This window comes from Leopardus geoffroyi, chromosome C1 (assembly GCF_018350155.1).
Source record: "Leopardus geoffroyi isolate Oge1 chromosome C1, O.geoffroyi_Oge1_pat1.0, whole genome shotgun sequence".
NCBI classification, from domain to species: Eukaryota; Metazoa; Chordata; class Mammalia; order Carnivora; family Felidae; genus Leopardus; species Leopardus geoffroyi.
This window is the reverse complement of record NC_059328.1, coordinates 96415014-96434604: the sequence shown is the minus strand read 5'-3', so window position 1 is coordinate 96434604 and position 19591 is coordinate 96415014. Positions and strand designations below refer to the sequence as shown.

Genomic DNA, 19591 nt, shown 5'->3' with positions numbered 1-19591 from the left:
GTATAGGCATTAACTCTTGAAAATTGCTTCTTCCCCATTCTTTCCATTGTCTTCTTCCAAAGCTCCATTAGATGTATGCACATCCTCCCATTCTAAAGTCTATTTTTCTAAATTTTTCACAGATCAAGAAGAAAGCTCTCCCCTAATTGACTTTTCTTCAAACCTGTCGTCAGGTTCATGGTCTCTCTAGCTATGTTCAGTCTGCTGGTTAACCTGTTATGAATTTCATTGTGTACACTTTTTATTTCTAGAAGTTCTGTTTCAAGTCACCTACTCTTTTAATAGTCTTTAATGTGTTGCTTTTATTTAGTGTTCTTAATTTCTTATTTCATGCTTTTAATCATTTCAAATATACCATTATCTTTAGTTCTTGTGTCTAATCCAGCTATATTGAGTTGGCTTTACTTCACTCATGGTTAATTGGTTCTTGAGTGTTTTGAAATTTGAGATCATCAGCTTATGTTTGGCAGGGCTTTGTCTGTGGGAAATCTTACTGACAAAGTCAAACATATCTCTGGAAGAACAACAGAAATTTCCCACAGACATTGCCCTGCCAACCATAAGCTCACCCAGGCCTGTAGTTGTGAATTCTCAGAAGAGAGCACTATCTCCTCTTCCTTGTCTTCTTCCTTTTCCTCTTCTTACTTGATAAAAAAAAATTTTTTTTAAGGTTTATTCATTTTTCAGAGACAGAGCGTGAGCAGGGGAGGGGCAGAGAGAGAGGGAGACACAGAATCTGAAACAGGCTCCAGGCTCTGAGCTGTCAACACAGAGCTGGATGCGGGGCTCAAACCCATGAACCATGAGATCATGACCTGAGCTGAAGTCGGACACTTAACTGACTGAGCCACTCAGGCGCCCCTCCTCTTATTTTTAACCACCAGGTGGCCAAGAGAGAAAATTTGCTTGCCATCATCTTTTGCTTTTGTATTGTCTCCATATGCCACTAAACAGATTTTATCTGCCTTGACACTGCCTTTGAACTATTGTTTTAAATCAATTTTATGTACATACAATAAAATTAGCCAGTTTTAAATATACAATTTGATGAGTAACTACTGCCAAATCATAAGAGTATTTCCATATCCCTGAAAAGTTCTTTCATGCCCCTTTGTAGTCAGTCTCTTCTCTTCACTCCCTGATAAGTTTTCTATTATTAGAATTTGGCCTTTCTAGAACTTGATATAAATGTGACCATATAGAATATAGTTTTAGGTCTAGTCCTTTTTCACTTAGCAGAACATTTTTACAATTCACCCATGTTCTTGTTTGCATCAGTAGTTCTGTTTATTGCAGAGTAGTATTCCATTTTATGGCTATCTCATGATTTGTTTTTCCATTCACTTGATGGATATTTGGATTGTTTTCAGTTTTGAGCTATTATGAATAAAGCTATTAGAGAATTCTCATAAAAGTCTTTATGAAGATGTATGTTTTCATTTCTTGGATAATGCCTAGGGGTGTAATGGCTGGATCATATGTTTGTGTAACTTTTTAAGGAATTGCCAAAATGTTTTCCAACCTGGCTGTACCATTTTGCTTTACCACCCGCAACAGAGGGTTCCATTTGCTTCATATCCTCACCAACTCTTGGTATTATCAGTCTTAATTTTAGTCATTCTAGTAGATATATATTAGTATCTCTCTCTTTTTTTTAATGTTTATTTTTGAGAGAGAGAGAGACGGAGATAGAGCACGAGCAGGGGAGGGGCAGAGAGAGGGAGACAGAATCTGAAGCAGGCTCCAGGCTCTTAGCTGTCAGCACAGAGCCCAATGTGGGGCTTGAACCTGTGAACTAACTGCAAGATCATGACCTGAGCCAAAGTCGGATGCTTAGCCGACTGAGCCACCCAGGTGCCCCTATATCAGTATCTCTTTATTATAATTCGCATTTCACAAGTGACTAATAATTTTGATCATTTTTTCATGTACTTCTTGGTTATTCATGTATCTTGATAAATTACCCAAATTTTTTGTCCATTTTTATTTGAGTTTCTTGTCTTTTACTAAGCCATAAAAGATCTTTTTATAAAAGATTTGGACATGTCTTTTGTTGGATATATTTTATATATATTTTCTCCCAACCTATAGCTTGAAATCCAATTTAGATACTTTTTAATAAATGTGTTACATGCTTTTAGAAATTTTTGCCTAATTTAAATATTGAGTCTTTCAAACCATGAGGATGGGTTATCTTTTGTATTTTTAATTTTTTTTTTTTGTTTTTTAATTTCTTAGTAATATCTCATAGTTTTCGGTGTATACATCTTGTACATTATTAGATGTATCCCTATTCAGTAGTTTTCTGATGCTGTTGTAAATGTTATTTTTTTTACTTGAAAATTCTGATTGCTGGTTTATAAAAAGATGATTTCTGTTTATTAATCTTGTATCCTGAAACCTAAATTTATTTTTAGTTCTAGTACCTTTTTCTTAATATTCTTTAGCATTGCCTATATGGACAATTATGTCCTTTGTGAATAAAGACAACCTATGTCCTTGCTTTTAGGGAAGCTTCCACTATGGGCTACTTTTTTCCTATCCTGCAACATTCATTTCTTAAATCCTATTTGAAGTGTTCAGATGGATTGGAAGAAACAGTTTTTTGAGGAACATCCATACTGTTTTCCACAGTGGCTGCACCAGTTTGCATTCCCACCTACAGTGCAAGAGGGTTCCCTTTTCTCTACATCCTCACCAACACCTGTTGTTTCTTGTGTTGTTAATTTTAGCCATTCTGACTGGTGTGAGGTGATATCTCATCATGGTTTTGATTTGTATCTCCCTGATGATGAGTGATATTGAGCATCTTTTCATGTGTCTGTTAGCCATCTGGATGACTTCTTTGGAAAAGTGTTTATTCATGTCTTTTCATTTCTTAACTGAGTTTTTTGGAGGGAGTGTTGAATTTGATAAGTTATTTATAGATTTTGGATACTAACCCTTAGTCAGATAAGTCATTTGCAAATGTCTTCTCCCATTCCGTAGGCTGCCTTTTAGTTTTGTTGTTTCCTTTCACTCGTATCTTCTTATTCATAATTTAACAGGAAGTTGCATTTTCTTTTTTTTTTAAGTTTATTTATTTATTTTGAGAGAGAGCATGTGGGCAAGGGAGGGGCAGATGGAGTGGGGGGGAAGAGAGGGAGGAGAGAGAGAGAGAGAGAGAGAGAGAGAGAGAAATCCCAAGCAGGCTCCACGCTGTCAGCACGGAGCCCAGTGTAGGGCTTGATCCCACAAACCATGAGATCATGATCTAAGCTGAAACCAAAAGTCAGACACTTAACCAACTGAGCCACCCAGGCACCCTGAAAGTTGCATTTTCTAACCATACTATTCATTAGTACTAGGTCACTTCAAGAAAAGGGGACAATTTTTAATTTGAAGTATCATCTTTTGACATCATAGTTCAATTTGTGGATTTAATGATACTTGACTGAGCTATTGTTTAGGGGCTTTTCTTGTCATATAATGGAAAAAATATCTTGAGTCAAAGCAATTATATAAATAAAAAGAAACTTTTCTGAGATAATTTTCCAGCCCATTAAATGAAATTCTTGTGTGTTCAGAATGATCTATTTTGCAAATTGCTATGTATCTGGTGACTTGGGTACCCACTTCCTAATATTCTGTCAGCATATAAGAGAAAGTAAAAAGAAAATAGTATTGAAGAATACATTTTGGGAAAGGGGAAAACTTATAAAAGTCTGTTTTAAAACTTGAAACTTGTGTGTGGCATGTGTTACGTGGATTTTGCATGCAGATAAATCAAATGAGGCATTTAGTTATTCACAATAATTTGAGGAATTATATTAACTTCTAAAACAAGTATGCTTACTTGAAATACAAAGGCTATATTTATTGAACAGGATTTATTTCCGTTATGGTTCCTTAAATGATAAGGAGCTGTTTTCCTACTAAAAACTATGGGCAATACTATGGCTCTAAGACTCTTTTTCGGATAATGCCCTTAGAAGATAATCTCTATTGGAAAAGTAATATTGAAAAACAATTCAGTTACTTGAGAGCTGGCCATAAAGTGTGCAAGTGCCTTGCTGGTGGGAGTGCTTTATTGTTGACATGGTATTTTAATTTTATATTTTTCAGATATTTGGATTTGAACTGCATTTTGGAATTCATCTACACATAAAATGCCACCAGCAATTGGAGGTCCAGTTGGATATACTCCCCCAGATGGAGGCTGGGGGTGGGCGGTAGTAGTTGGAGCCTTCATTTCCATCGGCTTCTCTTATGCGTTTCCCAAATCCATTACTGTGTTCTTCAAAGAAATTGAAGGTATCTTCAATGCCACCACCAGTGAAGTGTCCTGGATATCCTCAATCATGTTGGCTGTCATGTATGGTGGAGGTAAGAACCCCCAAGGCCTGCTGTTTTATTCATATTTTTCATTCTTGTTAACCATGACAACTCTTGCTCTGTTTGTTCCCCTGTAGTATTCTGAAACAGAAATGAGAAACTGTAAGGAGCTGTGATTTGGTCTAACTCCTAATCATTGAGCTTTAAAAAGCGCTCAGAAAAATGACATGTGCACAACTGGTTTTTCTTCTTGCTCTCTGCTAGATTCTTGAGATGTAAACATGAAGGTTTTTCTTAAATTGATGTTGGGAGAATTGAAATAAATCAGGCTCACCTGAATAGTAGCATGGTTCAAAGTCTCAGATAAAATCTTTTCATGGCATTAGCATTAAAGAACTGAATAAAATCTTCCCCTTGTTCCTTGTGATGTTATTTGTCCTAAAAGCATTTCAGGGGCACCTGAGTGGCTCAGTCAGTTAAGCATCCGACTTTGGCTCAGGTCGTGATCTCACAGTTTGTGGGTTCGAGCCCCGCATCGGGCTCTGTGCTGACAGCTCAGAGCCTGGAGCCTGCTTCAGATTCTGTGTCTCCCTCTCTCTCTGCCGCCTTCCCGCTCGCACTCTGTCTCTCTCTCTCTCAAAAATAAATAAACATTAAAAAAATGTTTTAAAAAGCATTTCAGTTTCGCCTTAAACTTAAGTTTTAGCTTAAGTTTCATCACTTTTTCCTTTCTGTTTTCCTTGACATGTTTTAAAGGAGATACGGAGAGTAAGTTGCTTACTTAACATCATTTAAGATAGTTTGTTTCACCTTGGAACATCAAATCACAATGTAACATGTAGAAGTCAAAACCTTCCATAATACTTAAAATGTATAGTTGCTTAGTGAGAGATTCTAAAGCCAAGTGTATTTATTTACTGAGATTGACAGTGTCTCATGGTGCTTATTTAGCCAAGCTTTCACCTCTGTTAATACTATTTTTTGGTGGCAGTTTAGTACCTTAGCTTATTTTCACATGTAGCTCCTTAATAGCCAGCCAATATAAAGATTCTATACTTCAACTGTAAAACTTTAGCCTTGGGCTTCTAACCTGGTGGCAGATTGAACCAATATTAAGCACTAGGCACATATTTCACCCTAGGCTGGGTCTTGTTTGTTTGTTTTTTTCTCTCCACCCCACCTCCTCTAGGCTAGGTCTTGTGAGTGACAGAGAACACTTGATCCTGATCCCTGCCTTTGGGGAGTTCATAATCCAACTGAGACAATAACATAAACTTCTGAAACAGTAAATAGTTGAAGTCCTAATTTAATTAAGTATATAATTTCATTGCACAGAAAAAACAGGTAACCTAGTGGCCTTACAGAGAGGTGAATTGGGTGACTTGGAACAGGAGTGGGAAGGCTTCTTTTTTCACTGCGTATCTTTTTATGCCTTTTGAATTTTGAAGGTATGCCTGTTTTGTTTAAGTACTTTTAAGAGAACCTAAGTGCTATATTGTAGTAGTTATTTTCTTTTTATAAATTCAGAGAAACCAAAAGGGACTTTGGACATTATTTAGATTGTAAGAGCCAGTAGTTTTAGAGGCTTTGAACTCCATGTGCCTGGATTTTCAAATCAGGTTTTGACTATGATGGCTTGAAGAAATTTTTGGCATAAGTATTATCCAGAAGTACTCCAGGTGTGTGTTCAATGTGTGTTGAGCTGAGGATGAACCAGAGGTTCACATGTTGCAATTTGGAGCTGTCACAGAGCTTGAGAGCCACTTGTATTTTGCATCAAAAGTAAGTGATGTCAGTTGTGCTAATTGCACATGACACTTTCTTCTGGGAAAACAGTTCCTTCTTTGTCCTCACCCAGAGATAACTAGCACATTTTCTCTGAATTCGTGTTATAATAGGCCTATGAACTGTACCCCTCTCTATTTTTAATGATAGCTAATTGGGGCCATCCTTCCTGAAATAACTCTGAAAGACAAATTGCCTATTGAGAGCCTGTGGTGGAATTTTTCCTAAATGGGTTATTTTGTTTTGATTGGCTCCTAAGTGGTATATCCCCTAAGAATTATCATCAGTTTTTAAACTGCCATAATTCTGTAACTTCTGTATTTGGGCCACACCCTCAACGCTAATATGTTTTGACCTATGAGTGGTTTAGTGGGCTTTTTTAATGCTTTGGTTCAGAGATATATACTGATGCTTGTTAGAGCATAAGTGTATTTTTAGGGGAGGAAATCTTAGTTGCCTACTCTTGATTTATTTACTTGAGTTTTTTTTTTTTTTTAACATGAAAGTGTAAATTTGCATATTTTCAGTTTCACACTAACGTACGTCATTTTGACATTCCTACTTTAATATTGTGGGCTTTACAGTATTAACTTCTAATTCACAGAATCAATGATGTGGCAGTTATTTTGACCTTTGTAATTCTGACTATACAGAATGTATATGAAAATTTATATGGAATTTATATGGAAATATTTCATGAATATTCTTCCAGTATTTAATTATTTTATCTTTTTTTATGTTTATTTTTTGACAGAGAGAGAGCGCAAGCCAGAGAGGGGCAGAGAAAGAGGGAGAGAGAATCCAAGGAAGGCTCCGCACTGTCAGTGCATAGCCCGATGCAGGGTTCAGTTTCACGAACTGTGAGACCATGACCTGAGCCAAAATCAGGAGTTGGACATTTAACTGACTGAGTCACCCAGGCGCCCCTTTAATTATTTCATCTTACATAAGCTATAAATTCAAATTATTTCCAAACCAGCCGTGGTCTGATATTTTCATGAAGTGACTTAGAGAGTCAATGAAAAATTTTTATACAAATTCAAGCTGAGCCTGAAGTCTCTCCTAGCAGCCATTTCTGGAACCAGCCCCTGAGATAGACTTAGTGAGTACTCTGAAACACTAGGATGTCAAAAGGTTTGATTCCTTCTTGCATACATACCATAATTTGAATTTGGATTCCCTGGGGTCAGAGCCTGACCTTTTAATTGTATCATCCTGCAACTTTGAGTGTAGTACTACAATATAAGTAACTGCAGAATTTTCCATGGTGTTTATGGAAATAGAATATGTCAACATATAACCAGTAGTATATTCTGAATACATACACTGTATATTTGTTTTAAAAAGTAGACTGTCTTCTAGGGAACTAATTATAGAATGAACAGAAGAAGGTCAGAATTTACTGTGCTAATAGAAGAAAAACATGATTTGTATGACTTCTGCTTTGTAGTTTAGTTCCACACACATAGAGTGCATGTAATGGGGAGAAACGGGCTGGATTTGAAACTTGGTTTTCAGTAGCTTTGTGACTTTGCAGTGTTCAAACAGCAGATCATTTCCTTGTGTCCCCTTCCCTACTGATGCATTGCAGTGATCCTTTGTTTGCAGTCATCTACCTTTTCCAGGCAGACGAGGTACAGTGTCAGGTAAACAAAGGTGTCGTTCCCACAAGTCCATATCCATGAAGTAGAGACATAAGTATTCTTATACATAAATGAAATTCAATGAATGTCATTTAGTGTAATTAGAAATACTGTTAGTCTACTTAAGAATTGTGTTACAGCTTTTAAAACATTGGTTTGGATAAGACTTTCTTACAATTAACATTTAAAAGCTTGGTAAAAGGACTTACAGATTATACCTATTTGTAGCAAGTAAGGAGAGGCCATTTGATATTCATATTTGAAAACTGATAAATACAACAAATCTTTTTCTTCCTGATCCTTATGATACTTCAAATTTTATTTGGTTCCTTCTCTCATGTTCAAGAAAAGCTGATATTTTGGTATTCATCTGTTTAGCAGAGGAAATTTAATCAGATTTTCTTTTGTTTTTAATCTGATTTTCTCAGAATAACACTCTATTTTCTATCTTCTTGAGTTGTTAGACCCAAGATATTTTGACCATTATTTGACTTAATCTCCCACAAGCTTTTTTCCCCACAGTATTGTTACCATGAAACAGTAATATAGGCACGGAGCCAAGTTAACTCTGAAAGACAGACTCAATTCAGTACCTGAGACATGTAGGTAAAACTGGGAACAGTTTTTTTTTGTTTTAAAGTTAGATTTCCTAATTGCAAAATTACTTAAACTTGGAAAAAATATTGGTCATTTTCATTTTTTTCTTTTTTAAAAATATGACACAAACCGCATTTATGATAATGTATAAATAATACTCTAAACTCATCTCATCATGTCAGAGTGCCTGTCCAAAAAATGAAAACGGAGCAAACTTATTAAATACGTTGATCATATCCTAGATATGACAACAAGCCGACAAACATCCATTACCAAGGTGTTTTCAGCCAGTTCTGCCTTATAAGAAGACGACCGAGGAGAGACCAGAGCCCTTTTATATTTTAGCAAAATTCTGTCCAACATTTATAGATGTAGAAGGCACACAGTGATGTTTTTTAGCATCTTTATTTCTAATATACTTTGACTATGAAATAATTATAGAAAGCAATATTCTTACCATCGTCTTTTGTTGTTTTCTGTTTATTTTGGAGAACTTGTCATTTAGTGTCATTAATGCCTTCTATAGATGTGCAGGAGTTGGTTCCTTTCTTCTATGCTACTAAATTTCTGGTTCTCTCCCAGGTCCTATCAGCAGTATCCTGGTGAATAAATATGGCAGTCGTCCAATCATGATTGCTGGTGGCTGTTTGTCAGGCTGTGGTTTGATTGCAGCTTCTTTCTGTAATACCGTTCAGGAACTTTACTTGTGTGTTGGAGTCATTGGAGGTGAGTTGCTGTTGGTTCATTTTCAAGCATTAGTTTATTACTGGCTATTTGCTTTTTACTTACATTCATCTTTCAGATCTTTTGAGTGAAATTCCTTCCTTATGGAAATTACTTGATTATCATTTTGAAGAGCTATATAAATACTTTTAAGGGTACTAGAAAATCAAACTTTTAAAGAAATTGCTATCATACAGTATGTGTTCATTGTTGAATGAATGAATCAAAGAGGTGATAGCATCTCTTGTCCTAAGAATAGTCAATGGTGGTAGATAAAATGTGTCAGGCAACTTCTTGCAAGGTTGATCATTGGTTATTACTCTTTCTCATTACCTCTTCCTCACACAGGGAATAGCCTTCTATTGGAGCAGGAGAGCATAAAACATAAAGCTGGAATTATCTGACAGAATGTCCAGATACATTTCTGAGGGATAAAAGATCCACTTAATAACTCCCTTCTTCCTTTTTTGATAGCCAGATTAAAATAATGAACTGCTGATGAGTATAATAAAGATTACTTATAACTTCACAATCCAGAGGATGTGACTGTTAACATTTTAATGTATGTCTTTCCATACTTTTTTCTGTGTACAAACATATAACCTTTTAATACAAAAAATGATAAGATTATGTTTTGTAACCTTTTTTTTTCCACTTACCAAGATACCATGAACATCTTTCCATGTCATTATTCTGATAACAATATTCCATTGAATAGATATATACTAAAATTTTTTTTTTATTAAGCTGTATGCCAAGATCTCACGACCCTGAGATCAAGAGTCATATGCTCTACTGACTGAGCCAAACAGGCTCCCTAATATATACCATAATTTTATTTGACCAGTTTCTTAGTTAATTGTTCAATATTTAGGGTTTAATTTTTGTTTTTTGGGGTTTTTTTTGCATTTTCTTACTGTTAGTAAACAGTATTACATCAATAGTCCTTTATGAACATGAATATTTTCTTAGGATAACTTTGTAAAAGTGGAACTGCTATGTTTTTGAAAAATACATATAAGCTAAATTGCCCTCCAGAAAGATCATGCTCACTAAGAGCTCTACCATCATGTGAGAGGGGATACAGCCTTGGCAAAAATAGGATATTATCTTTTTTAAAAATCATTTCATCGGGTGAATGGTGTCTTCTCCTCGTTTTAATTTAAATCTCTTTGATTATTGGGAAAGTAAATATTTTTAATTTGTGGCTGTGTATTTGGGGTTTTTTTGTCTTTGTACAAAATTCTTATTAATGGCTTTTGTGCACTTGTTTAAGAATAATGTGTAGTAACTTTACATGTTAAATTATTGTCCCTTTGCATAAGACACAGTTATTTTTCCAAATTTTTTTTTACATGTGTGAAAATACACATAACATAACATTACTTTCCTAACCATCTTTTAAGTGTTCAGTTTAGTGGTATTAACTATATTCACATTGTTTTGCAACCATTTCTACCATCCATTTTCAGAACTGTTTTCATCTTGCAGAACTGAAACTCTGACCCCATTAAACAATAACTTCCCAGTCCCCATCCCTCCAAATATCTGTTGCCAATTTTTTTCTGTTGACTTTTCTTTGGAAGAAAAATTTGGGGTGGGGGGCAGTGCCTGGGTGGCTTAGTCAGTTGAGAGTCCAACTTCAGCTTAGGTCATGATCTCATGGTTCATGAGTTCAAGCTCTGCATCGGCCTCTGCGCTGACAGTTCAGAACTTGGAACCTGCTTCGAATACTGTGTCTCCCTCCCTATGTGCCCCTCCCCCAGTCACACTCTGTCTCTCTCAAAAATAAACATTAAAAAACCAGAAAGAGGGGTGGCGCCTAGGTGGCTCAGTTATTAAGCATGCGACTTTGCTTAGGTCATGATCGCGTGGTCCATGAGTTCAAGCCCCATGTCGGGCTCTGTGCTGACAGCTCAGAGCCTGGAGCCTGCTTCGGATTCTGTGTCTCCGTCTCTCTCTGATCCTCCCTGACTCACGGTCTGTCTCTCTCTCAAAAATAAGTAAACGTTTAAAATTTTTAAGTTTTTTTTTTTTTATTTTTATAAGATTTATGTATTTATTTAGTGAGGGGGAGAGGGAGAGCGTGCATGTGAGCCTGTATGCACCAGCAAATGGGGAGCAGCGGAGAGAGAAAATCCTAAGCAGGCTCCCCACTGCCAGGGCGGAGCCTAATATGCACAGGGCTTGAACTCACGAACACGTGAGGTCATGACCTGAGCCAAAATCAAGAGTCAGATGCCTAACCAACTGAGCCACCCCAGGCACCCCTATTTGCCTATTTTTAAACATCTGGTACCCTCCCCTCCCCCTGCCATGTTTTACATTTAAAACTTCTGAATAGAAGAAAACATTTTACATAAAATGAGAAGAAATATAAAAGTCTGTTTGCTCCCACATGGTTATTCAGCTTATTCTCTTTTATTCGTTCCTCAAATATTTATTAACAACCATGTGTGTATCAGGCACTGTTCTAGATACTGTTGGGAATAGAACAACAAAATTGGGCTAAATCATACTCTTTAATGGGAGGGGGCAGACAATACTACTCACAAATATATGAATAAATAGGGAAAATATCAGCTAGTAATAATGCTATACAAAGCCTCAAAACAAAGTGTTCTGACAGGGAAAGACTAGGTGGTCTATGAAGGTAGGGTGCTCTGGAGACATGTCCTTAACCAAGAAATCTGAGTAAACAGGGAACTAGCTTTGTGAAAATCTAGGGGAACCTAAGCCCCAGGTCAACACTGTACTTCTTGGCACAGGTGAGAATGATCTGGTATGAGATGCGGAAGGGAGTTAACGTAAGGGAAGGTTATGGTTGGGAAGCCACTATCAGGCTTGAAACAGTGGAGTGATCTGCTCTGGTGTATCGGTTTAATGCTCTGTGAATGGCTTAAACATAAATGGTAGGAAACAAGCAGGGACCAGGGAAAGCATCTAGAAGTTATTTGAATATTCACTTTTACTTGCGCTGTTTATTGAACAATTCTTTCTACAGGAATTAAAAACTTCACTTTTACATTAAGTGTATGTATATATAATGTTTACATTAAAATATATGTTATATATATACATAATATTTATTTTATATATATATATAATATATTTTTTTACATTAAATGTTCATGGACTCTGTCCACTTTCACGGATCAGTGTTTATGCCTGAGTCAGAGCCACACTGTTGTAATGACTGTAGTTTCTGGAAGTCCATTTAAATATCTGTTACTGTTTGTTCCACTCCTCCTGTACCACAGGAGGACTTCCTAATTGACTCCCATGCATTCTCTTAAGTATGTTTTAGAGTCATTTTACCCTATTCCAAAATGAAATGCACTGACATTTTCATTGGAATCACATTAAATTAATACATTCATTTGGGGAGTATTGACGTCTTGATGATGTTGTGTTTTATTGTCCAAAAACTGTGTGCGCTTGTGTGTGTGTTTTCATTCTCTGACCCTTTAGGAAAGTTACACAGTTGCAGTGATTAAAATTGCACATTTTTTACTTTTGGTGCTATTGTAAAGTCATTTTTTAAAATGTTTCTTTATTTTTGAGAGGGATTGAGAACACGGGCAGGCGAGGTGCAGAGAGAGAGGGAGCAGCCTCTGTACTGACAACAGGAACCTGATGTGGGGCTTCAACTCATGAACTATGAGATCATGACCTGAGCTCAAGTTGGACGTTTGTCCACCTGAGCCACCCAGGTGCCCCTTTGGTGCTATTATAAAAGGAATAATTTTGTGTTGCACTTTCTGTTGTAAAACTTGTCTCTAGTTGATAATTATCCACTTAATGATTTTTCTGTCATTACGATGATTCCTCAGGTGGTTTTGCGAGATTAGACAAATAGTTATTCACCTTCAAATACTATAAACAATAATAAAAATAACTAACATTTATTGAGTGCAGACTGCAATGCCAGGCACTGTTTTAACCAACAGCACTATGCACCTGTTTTACGTATTAGGAGACACTCACATGTCCGACATTACCAGCAAGTTGCGATGCTGAGATTTGAACCCACATATGTCTGCTTTTAGATACCACACTTTAAACCATTATACAGTATATCCTGTAATGGTGAGGATTTTTGTCTCATTTCCATTATTTATAACTCTTATTTTAATTTCTTTGTTTTGTTAAGTAATTCCAAATACGTTGCTGACATTTATTATAGTATGTGATTCTTTTTAACCCTCCTCCCCAGGTCTTGGGCTTGCCTTCAACTTGAATCCGGCTCTGACCATGATTGGCAAGTATTTCTACAAGAGGCGACCATTGGCAAATGGACTGGCCATGGCAGGCAGCCCTGTGTTTCTCTCTACTCTGGCCCCCCTCAATCAGGCTTTCTTTGGTATCTTTGGCTGGAGAGGAAGCTTCCTAATTCTTGGGGGCCTCCTACTAAATTGCTGTGTAGCTGGTGCCCTGATGCGACCGATAGGGCCCCCGCCAACCAACGCAGGGAAAGATAGGTCTAAAGAATCCCTTCAGGATGCTGGAAAATCTGAAGGAAAAAAGGGAGTAGGTGATGCAAATACAGATCTTATTGGAGGAAACCCCAAACAAGAGAAACGATCAGTCTTCCAAACAATTAATAAATTCCTGGACTTATCTCTGTTCACACACAGAGGCTTTTTGCTATACCTCTCCGGAAATGTGCTCATGTTTTTTGGACTATTTACTCCTTTGGTCTTTCTCAGTAATTATGGCAAGAGTAAACATTACTCTAGTGAGAAGGCTGCCTTCCTTCTTTCCATTCTGGCTTTCGTCGATATGGTAGCCAGACCTTCTATGGGACTTGTAGCCAACACAAAGTGGATAAGACCTCGAGTTCAGTACTTTTTTGCTGCTTCTATTATTGCAAATGGAGTGTGTCATCTGCTAGCACCTTTATCCTCCAGCTACATTGGGTTCTGTGTCTACGCGGGATTCTTTGGATTTGCATTTGGGTGGCTCAGCTCCGTATTATTCGAAACACTGATGGACCTTGTTGGACCCCAGAGGTTCTCCAGCGCTGTGGGATTGGTGACCATTGTGGAATGCTGTCCTGTCCTCTTGGGGCCGCCACTTTTAGGTATAGTATGCCTTACTACCTCTTTGGTCCTCTTAACATAAAACAGGCATAGAAAATTGGAAAGGTGATAAAAAGCAGAGATTAGTGAGCCTCTGGGTGGCAGAGAGCATTTTTCATCTCTGTAGCCTCAGTGCTGACACAATGCTTGGCACAGCATAATTGCTCAGATCCTTACAGAATCAAATTGCATTGAACCATCAAGTTGAAAGGGGAGTCCAATATTTTTACAAATGGCATTCTTTTTTGAAGTGTTTTATCTTCATAAAACTTAGGGGCTTATTGTAGAAAACATGTAAAATACAACACCTCTGATAATAGCTACCATGTGAGCTCCTGGTTTACCAGGGACTGTCCTAAACATTTTCTGTATCCTCTTACAGCTCATAAGCCTATGAAATAGGACTGTCATAGTTCCTACTTCATAAGAAATAGAAGCTTTGAAAGGTTAAATAGTTTGCCTTACATCACATGGCTAGTAAGTGAGTATAAATTTGGGAACTGTTTCTTAAGGTTATCTTTTCAGTTAATAGTTCACTAGATAACAAATTAGTGAAGATGTAGACTTTTTAGAAGTATGATTTGGGGAATAAGGATACATAAAGAAGACATATAGCTCTCCTTCTGATACTGCTGTCTTCCTCCCCATATCCAGTGATTCTAGTCGGCCCACTTTTTCTGTCACAACACCACCCCATCCACAGTTCCTGTCCCCTATCTGGGTTGCTCCAGTAGCCTCCAGACTGGTCTACCCATATCCACTCTAGCCAGCCTACAATCTGTTTTCTACTCTGCAGGCAAATACAAACTCGATATTCCAGCTGATGAGATCTTTCCAGTTGCTTCCCATTGTTCTTGGGGTGGAGAGCAAATTCCCTTGTGGCCTACAAGGCGCCCCCCAGCCTGGCTTCCAATCTCTCCAGCCTCATTTCCTGTCACTCACCTTTTGTTCTCTCTGCTCCAACAGCCCCGCCCTTCCTCCTTCCCCTCTCACACCCCAGCTTCCTACCACCTGCCTTTGCACTTGCTGTGCTCTGGCCTCATCCTTCTCCCATCCCCTCCTCCTAGGTGGGTCCCATCCTCCTCTAGGTCCCTGCTTCATTTACACTGTAAGAGAAGCTTTCCTGACCCTGCTTGCTACTCCCAACCCCCTATTTTCTGCTTTCAAACACTCCTTGTCACGGCTTGTATAATTACTTGATTAACATTTCTCTTCTCCACTGAACTGTGGATGTTCTCTCCTCTGCTCTCCCTTATCCTCAGGGCCAGCAGCCCGGTGCCAAGTGTATGTGTCAGCCCGATAAATATTGCTGAATGAACGATGTCCTGAGTTAGAAAAGCATATGGAATCATGTTTGAATTGGTTGTATTAAGTCCTCTTGGGTGTTTATTCCTTAACTAACCAATTGGGTGAGATGCTAATAAATTTTACTATAACAAGGATTTCACGGCCAAAAAATTTTTGGAAACCCCAAGTTTGATAGATTACCAGAGGACCTTGCAAAGCCTATTTAATATGCACATGGTGAATCTTTACCAGAAAGGAATATGTTATGCCATTCCCTAAGTTTGACTTTGGGAACACTCAGGAGGTTACAGGGGCAGCTTCAGTGTCAGACTTCCTGGATTAAAAGCCATGTTATTTCACTTATGAGCTCTGTGACCTTGGGCGAGTTACTTAAGGTCTCTGTACTTCAGTTTGTACATCATACAGCGGGAATGATGACAGAATCTGCCTGTTGTGAGGATTAAGCACTTCGAATGGTGGAAAGGTGTTGCTGTTAATTGTATAGCACAGGCCAAGTGTTCACAGGGACCGCTCTTTGGGAAATGCTGATGTCAGCGAAAGAGCATTGGCCAGGAGACTGCAGTTAGCTCTGTGGCCTGGGGCAAGACTCCTAAACCTCTTTTGAGCAACAAATTTTTCCACTGTGAATCCAGAGAATTGATTCTAGATGATCTGTAGGTGTTTCCTGGCTCAAATTTGGAAAGATTTCATTATTTTCAAGTTGCTAAAAATAACAAAATATGCAAGGCCATCTAAAACCCAAGTGTGACATCGTAAGAGATAATTTTTAGCAGTTCTTTTTTTAGACTAATTTGTCATTTATGGGCTCTTTGAGGATTGGTTGACATCTTTCTGAGTAGATCCTTCAGCTTCATTTGGGAAAGACATACTTGTTCACTTTTGCCCACATAACTGTGTTTTGGATATCTTCAGGTCGTCTGAATGACATCTATGGAGACTACAAATACACATACTGGGCGTGTGGTGTGATCCTAATTATCGCAGGCATCTATCTCTTCATTGGCATGGGCATCAATTATCGGCTTGTGGCGAAAGAACAGAAAGCAGAGAAGCAGCAGAAAAAGGAAAATAAAGAGGAGGAGACCAGTGTAGATGCTGCTGAGAAGCCAAAAGAATACACAGCAGAATCTGAAGAGCAGAAAGACACAGAAGGAAGTCCCAAAGAGGAGGAGAGTCCAGTCTAAACGTGTGGGGCCCAAGGGTCAATGGAGCAGCTTGTGACCCAAGATACCTGAAAATGTTCTACTGGCCTGTAATCCAGCAGTGGTGCTCAATGCAAATAGTGGACATTTGTGTGGGAAATCATACCAGGTGTTCAGTGATGGAATTTTTGTTTCACTCCTTACCAGTAGCCTGAATTTAAAATGCCATACCTTTGGGAAGGGAGTGGTTGGCAAAGAATGACAGAAGGAAGTAGTATGGGGTTTTTTTTGTTTGTTTGTTTGTTTGTTTGTTTGTTTAAATCTTAGCTTTTACCAGTGTCCAGAAGATTATAATATGTGCCTTAAGTTTTAGTCTTTAGAACTCTTTAGGGAGCCTTAACTTTTTAAACCATTCTGCTGAATTCATCTATTTTAAGTGTTACGTTGTAAGGAAGAGTAACAACTAACTTGTTTGAGACCAATCTAAAATTTAAAATTAATCTTTGTTTCATTGTTACTTGTAATATAGTGTCATACATCATCACTGGAAGATTTATAAGTAGAAATATTCATTGCAAGTTGGGATTTTATAAAATCCTGACTAAAATATTTTCCTAGCATCAATAGTTGCCTGGCATAGTGCCTGCTAGCTATATATTTAGGAAATTTAAGGCATAAAGCTTTGGAAACATCTTGGCCATTCTAGACACATTGTACTCATCAGCACCTCTCTGGAATCTTTTCTTGGGATGCTAATATTAGTGTTTGAGAATTGATTTCATTACATTACTGTTTTCCCTTTTCAAAGATGCATTTTGAGTGGTTATAGGCCATTGCCCCCTTTGAGGTCACTTAGTATTTTTCAGTGTAAAAGTTAATTTTAAAATATGCAAAACTATGTATTTGTGCCTCCTTATTAGTAAATACAACACATCTAATTAAATGCAGACAGATATTTCAAACAGCAGCTGAATTCAGCTTCAGTTTTACCAAAACCTCAGTTAAACTGTGAGACTTGGAATCTTTTTTTGTTAATGATTTTCCTGGAATTTCCCCCCATTGATTGATAGTGGTTCCATTTATATCTGTGTCTGTCTTAGAGCTGCGTGTGAGATATTCAATCTTTGTATATTTGGGTTTTTTTCTTTAATGTTTGCTAATTAAAGAAAGCCAGAGCAATTTGGCCCCAGGCAAACAAATAAGGATAAGATTTGGAGGAAAGTTGCTCCTTTTCTTTTTCTCAGGCCTGACAGAAAATTATGTTTTGCTTACAATTATTGGATACATTCTTACTTTCCACACAAACCTAAAGATATTGTGACCCTTTTTACTTACTTGAGAAGTAGAGAAATGGGTTTAATACAAGGATAGGGAGGATGGACCAGAATGAAAACTGTAAATATTTTTTAACCTAATATCTTCTAAAATGCGCAAGAAGATAATGATAGACACTCGATAAATTATATTCCGTGAATTTAAAAATATTGTAATTGACACAGTGAAAGAAAGTATAGGTACAAAACCTTTTGTGTAAGAGGCTGGCTTTTCCAAATAAACTTTTTTTTTCTTTTTTTTAAGAAATGTTTCTCCCTCCAAATGTTTATTTTCTTGAGAAAGTATTAGTGTGTCTTTATTTTCAGTATCAAGATCCATTTTGGCCCTTGCTAATATTAAATCATTTAGCTTATGTGCTGTGGGAATTGTGTATATTGCTAATTTTATTTATATTTTTCTTCTTTCATCTTTTCTTTAAGGCAAAGAAGAGGGGAATTTTGAAATCACCTCTCTGAAAGCATCCAAAGCAGTTAGACTTAAGGACACAATGAAAACTCCCTTTCAGTGCCTGAGTGTCATGGCAGATGGAGGAGGCATTTTAGGGGAGAAGCCTGCTGTGATTGTTGGCAGGCTCAGCTCCAGTTGGGACTCTGCTATTTTCCATGGCCCCGAGTCCATAACCTCTATGTGCTTCTTTCCCCTTCCATAAAAACGAGGATCACTGTCAGTGAGGTAATATAAGTAAAGGAAATGGGAAGGGGAGGTAGGGTGGAGGAGGAGGAGTGCAGGATTATTTTCCCCAGTAGGGGAGGAAAACTTTTCCCTTCTTCCTTCCTAGGTTCTTTGGCTGGCCTAATAATTATATTGACCTAAGACAGATTAATAGGAGAAAAATTTAATTTCATACATGTGGGAACTTCACATAGACATGACAGTATCATAAATAATTAGGCAACCAAGGCTTACAAGCCATCTTGAGCTAAGGAGAAGGGGGATAGGGGTCTTCAGCTTCAAAAGGAATAAAAACAATTTATAGAAAGATGGGAAGAATAAATGTTTGGTAAACTATGCCATGTGGAGAACTCTTATGTTAAAAAAAAAAAAAGTTAACTTTGGTAATAGTTCTCTTCCTTGGTACAGACTCCCTGTCTAAATTCTTTCAGGCAGTACCAGGGGAGGTAAAAAGTTCTCCTTGAGTCTGTTAGGCATTGGTGGCCTTCAGCTCAAATAATCCACATGCTAAAGTGGCACATTTGGGGCAGCCCTGTCCTGGACCCCATCACTCCCATCACAGTTGAGCTACATCCGTACCTAAAAGCCTGCTTAGTCTTTGTTCAATAGCTGAATCTTTTTAGTGAGGTGAGGGGTTTGTGGTGCAGACTGACCACTACTCATTAGCAAAAAGGGTTGAAAACCGCCTCCAAGCTGGAATTAAACTTTTTATTGCCAGTCCAACCCTAACTTTCTCCCCCTAAAGAGGGAGGATTTTTTTTTTTTTTAATTTTTTTTTTCAACGTTTATTTATTTTTGGGACAGAGAGAGACAGAGCATGAACGGGGGAGGGGCAGAGAGAGAGGGAGACACAGAATCGGAAACAGGCTCCAGGCTCTGAGCCATCAGCCCAGAGCCCGACGCGGGGCTCGAACTCACGGACCGCGAGATCGTGACCTGGCTGAAGTCGGACACTTAACCGACTGCGCCACCCAGGCGCCCCAAGAGGGAG

At 37.9% G+C, this 19591-nt stretch overlaps 1 protein-coding gene across 2 annotated transcripts in view; it reads left to right on the top strand.

Annotated features, from left to right (window-relative positions):
- LOC123598467 (monocarboxylate transporter 1) overlaps window positions 1-18293 on the top strand; it is a 58503-nt gene extending 40210 nt beyond the window's left edge. For both annotated transcript variants that reach the window (XM_045478685.1, XM_045478684.1), the window contains exons 2-5: window positions 4105-4365; window positions 8922-9065; window positions 13279-14145; window positions 16364-18293. In XM_045478685.1, the coding sequence (XP_045334641.1) occupies window positions 4149-4365; window positions 8922-9065; window positions 13279-14145; window positions 16364-16635 (1500 nt within the window). In that variant the 5' untranslated portion in view covers window positions 4105-4148 and the 3' untranslated portion in view covers window positions 16636-18293. The remainder of the gene's footprint in view (window positions 1-4104; window positions 4366-8921; window positions 9066-13278; window positions 14146-16363) is intronic.
- Window positions 18294-19591: the final 1298 nt, after the last annotated feature.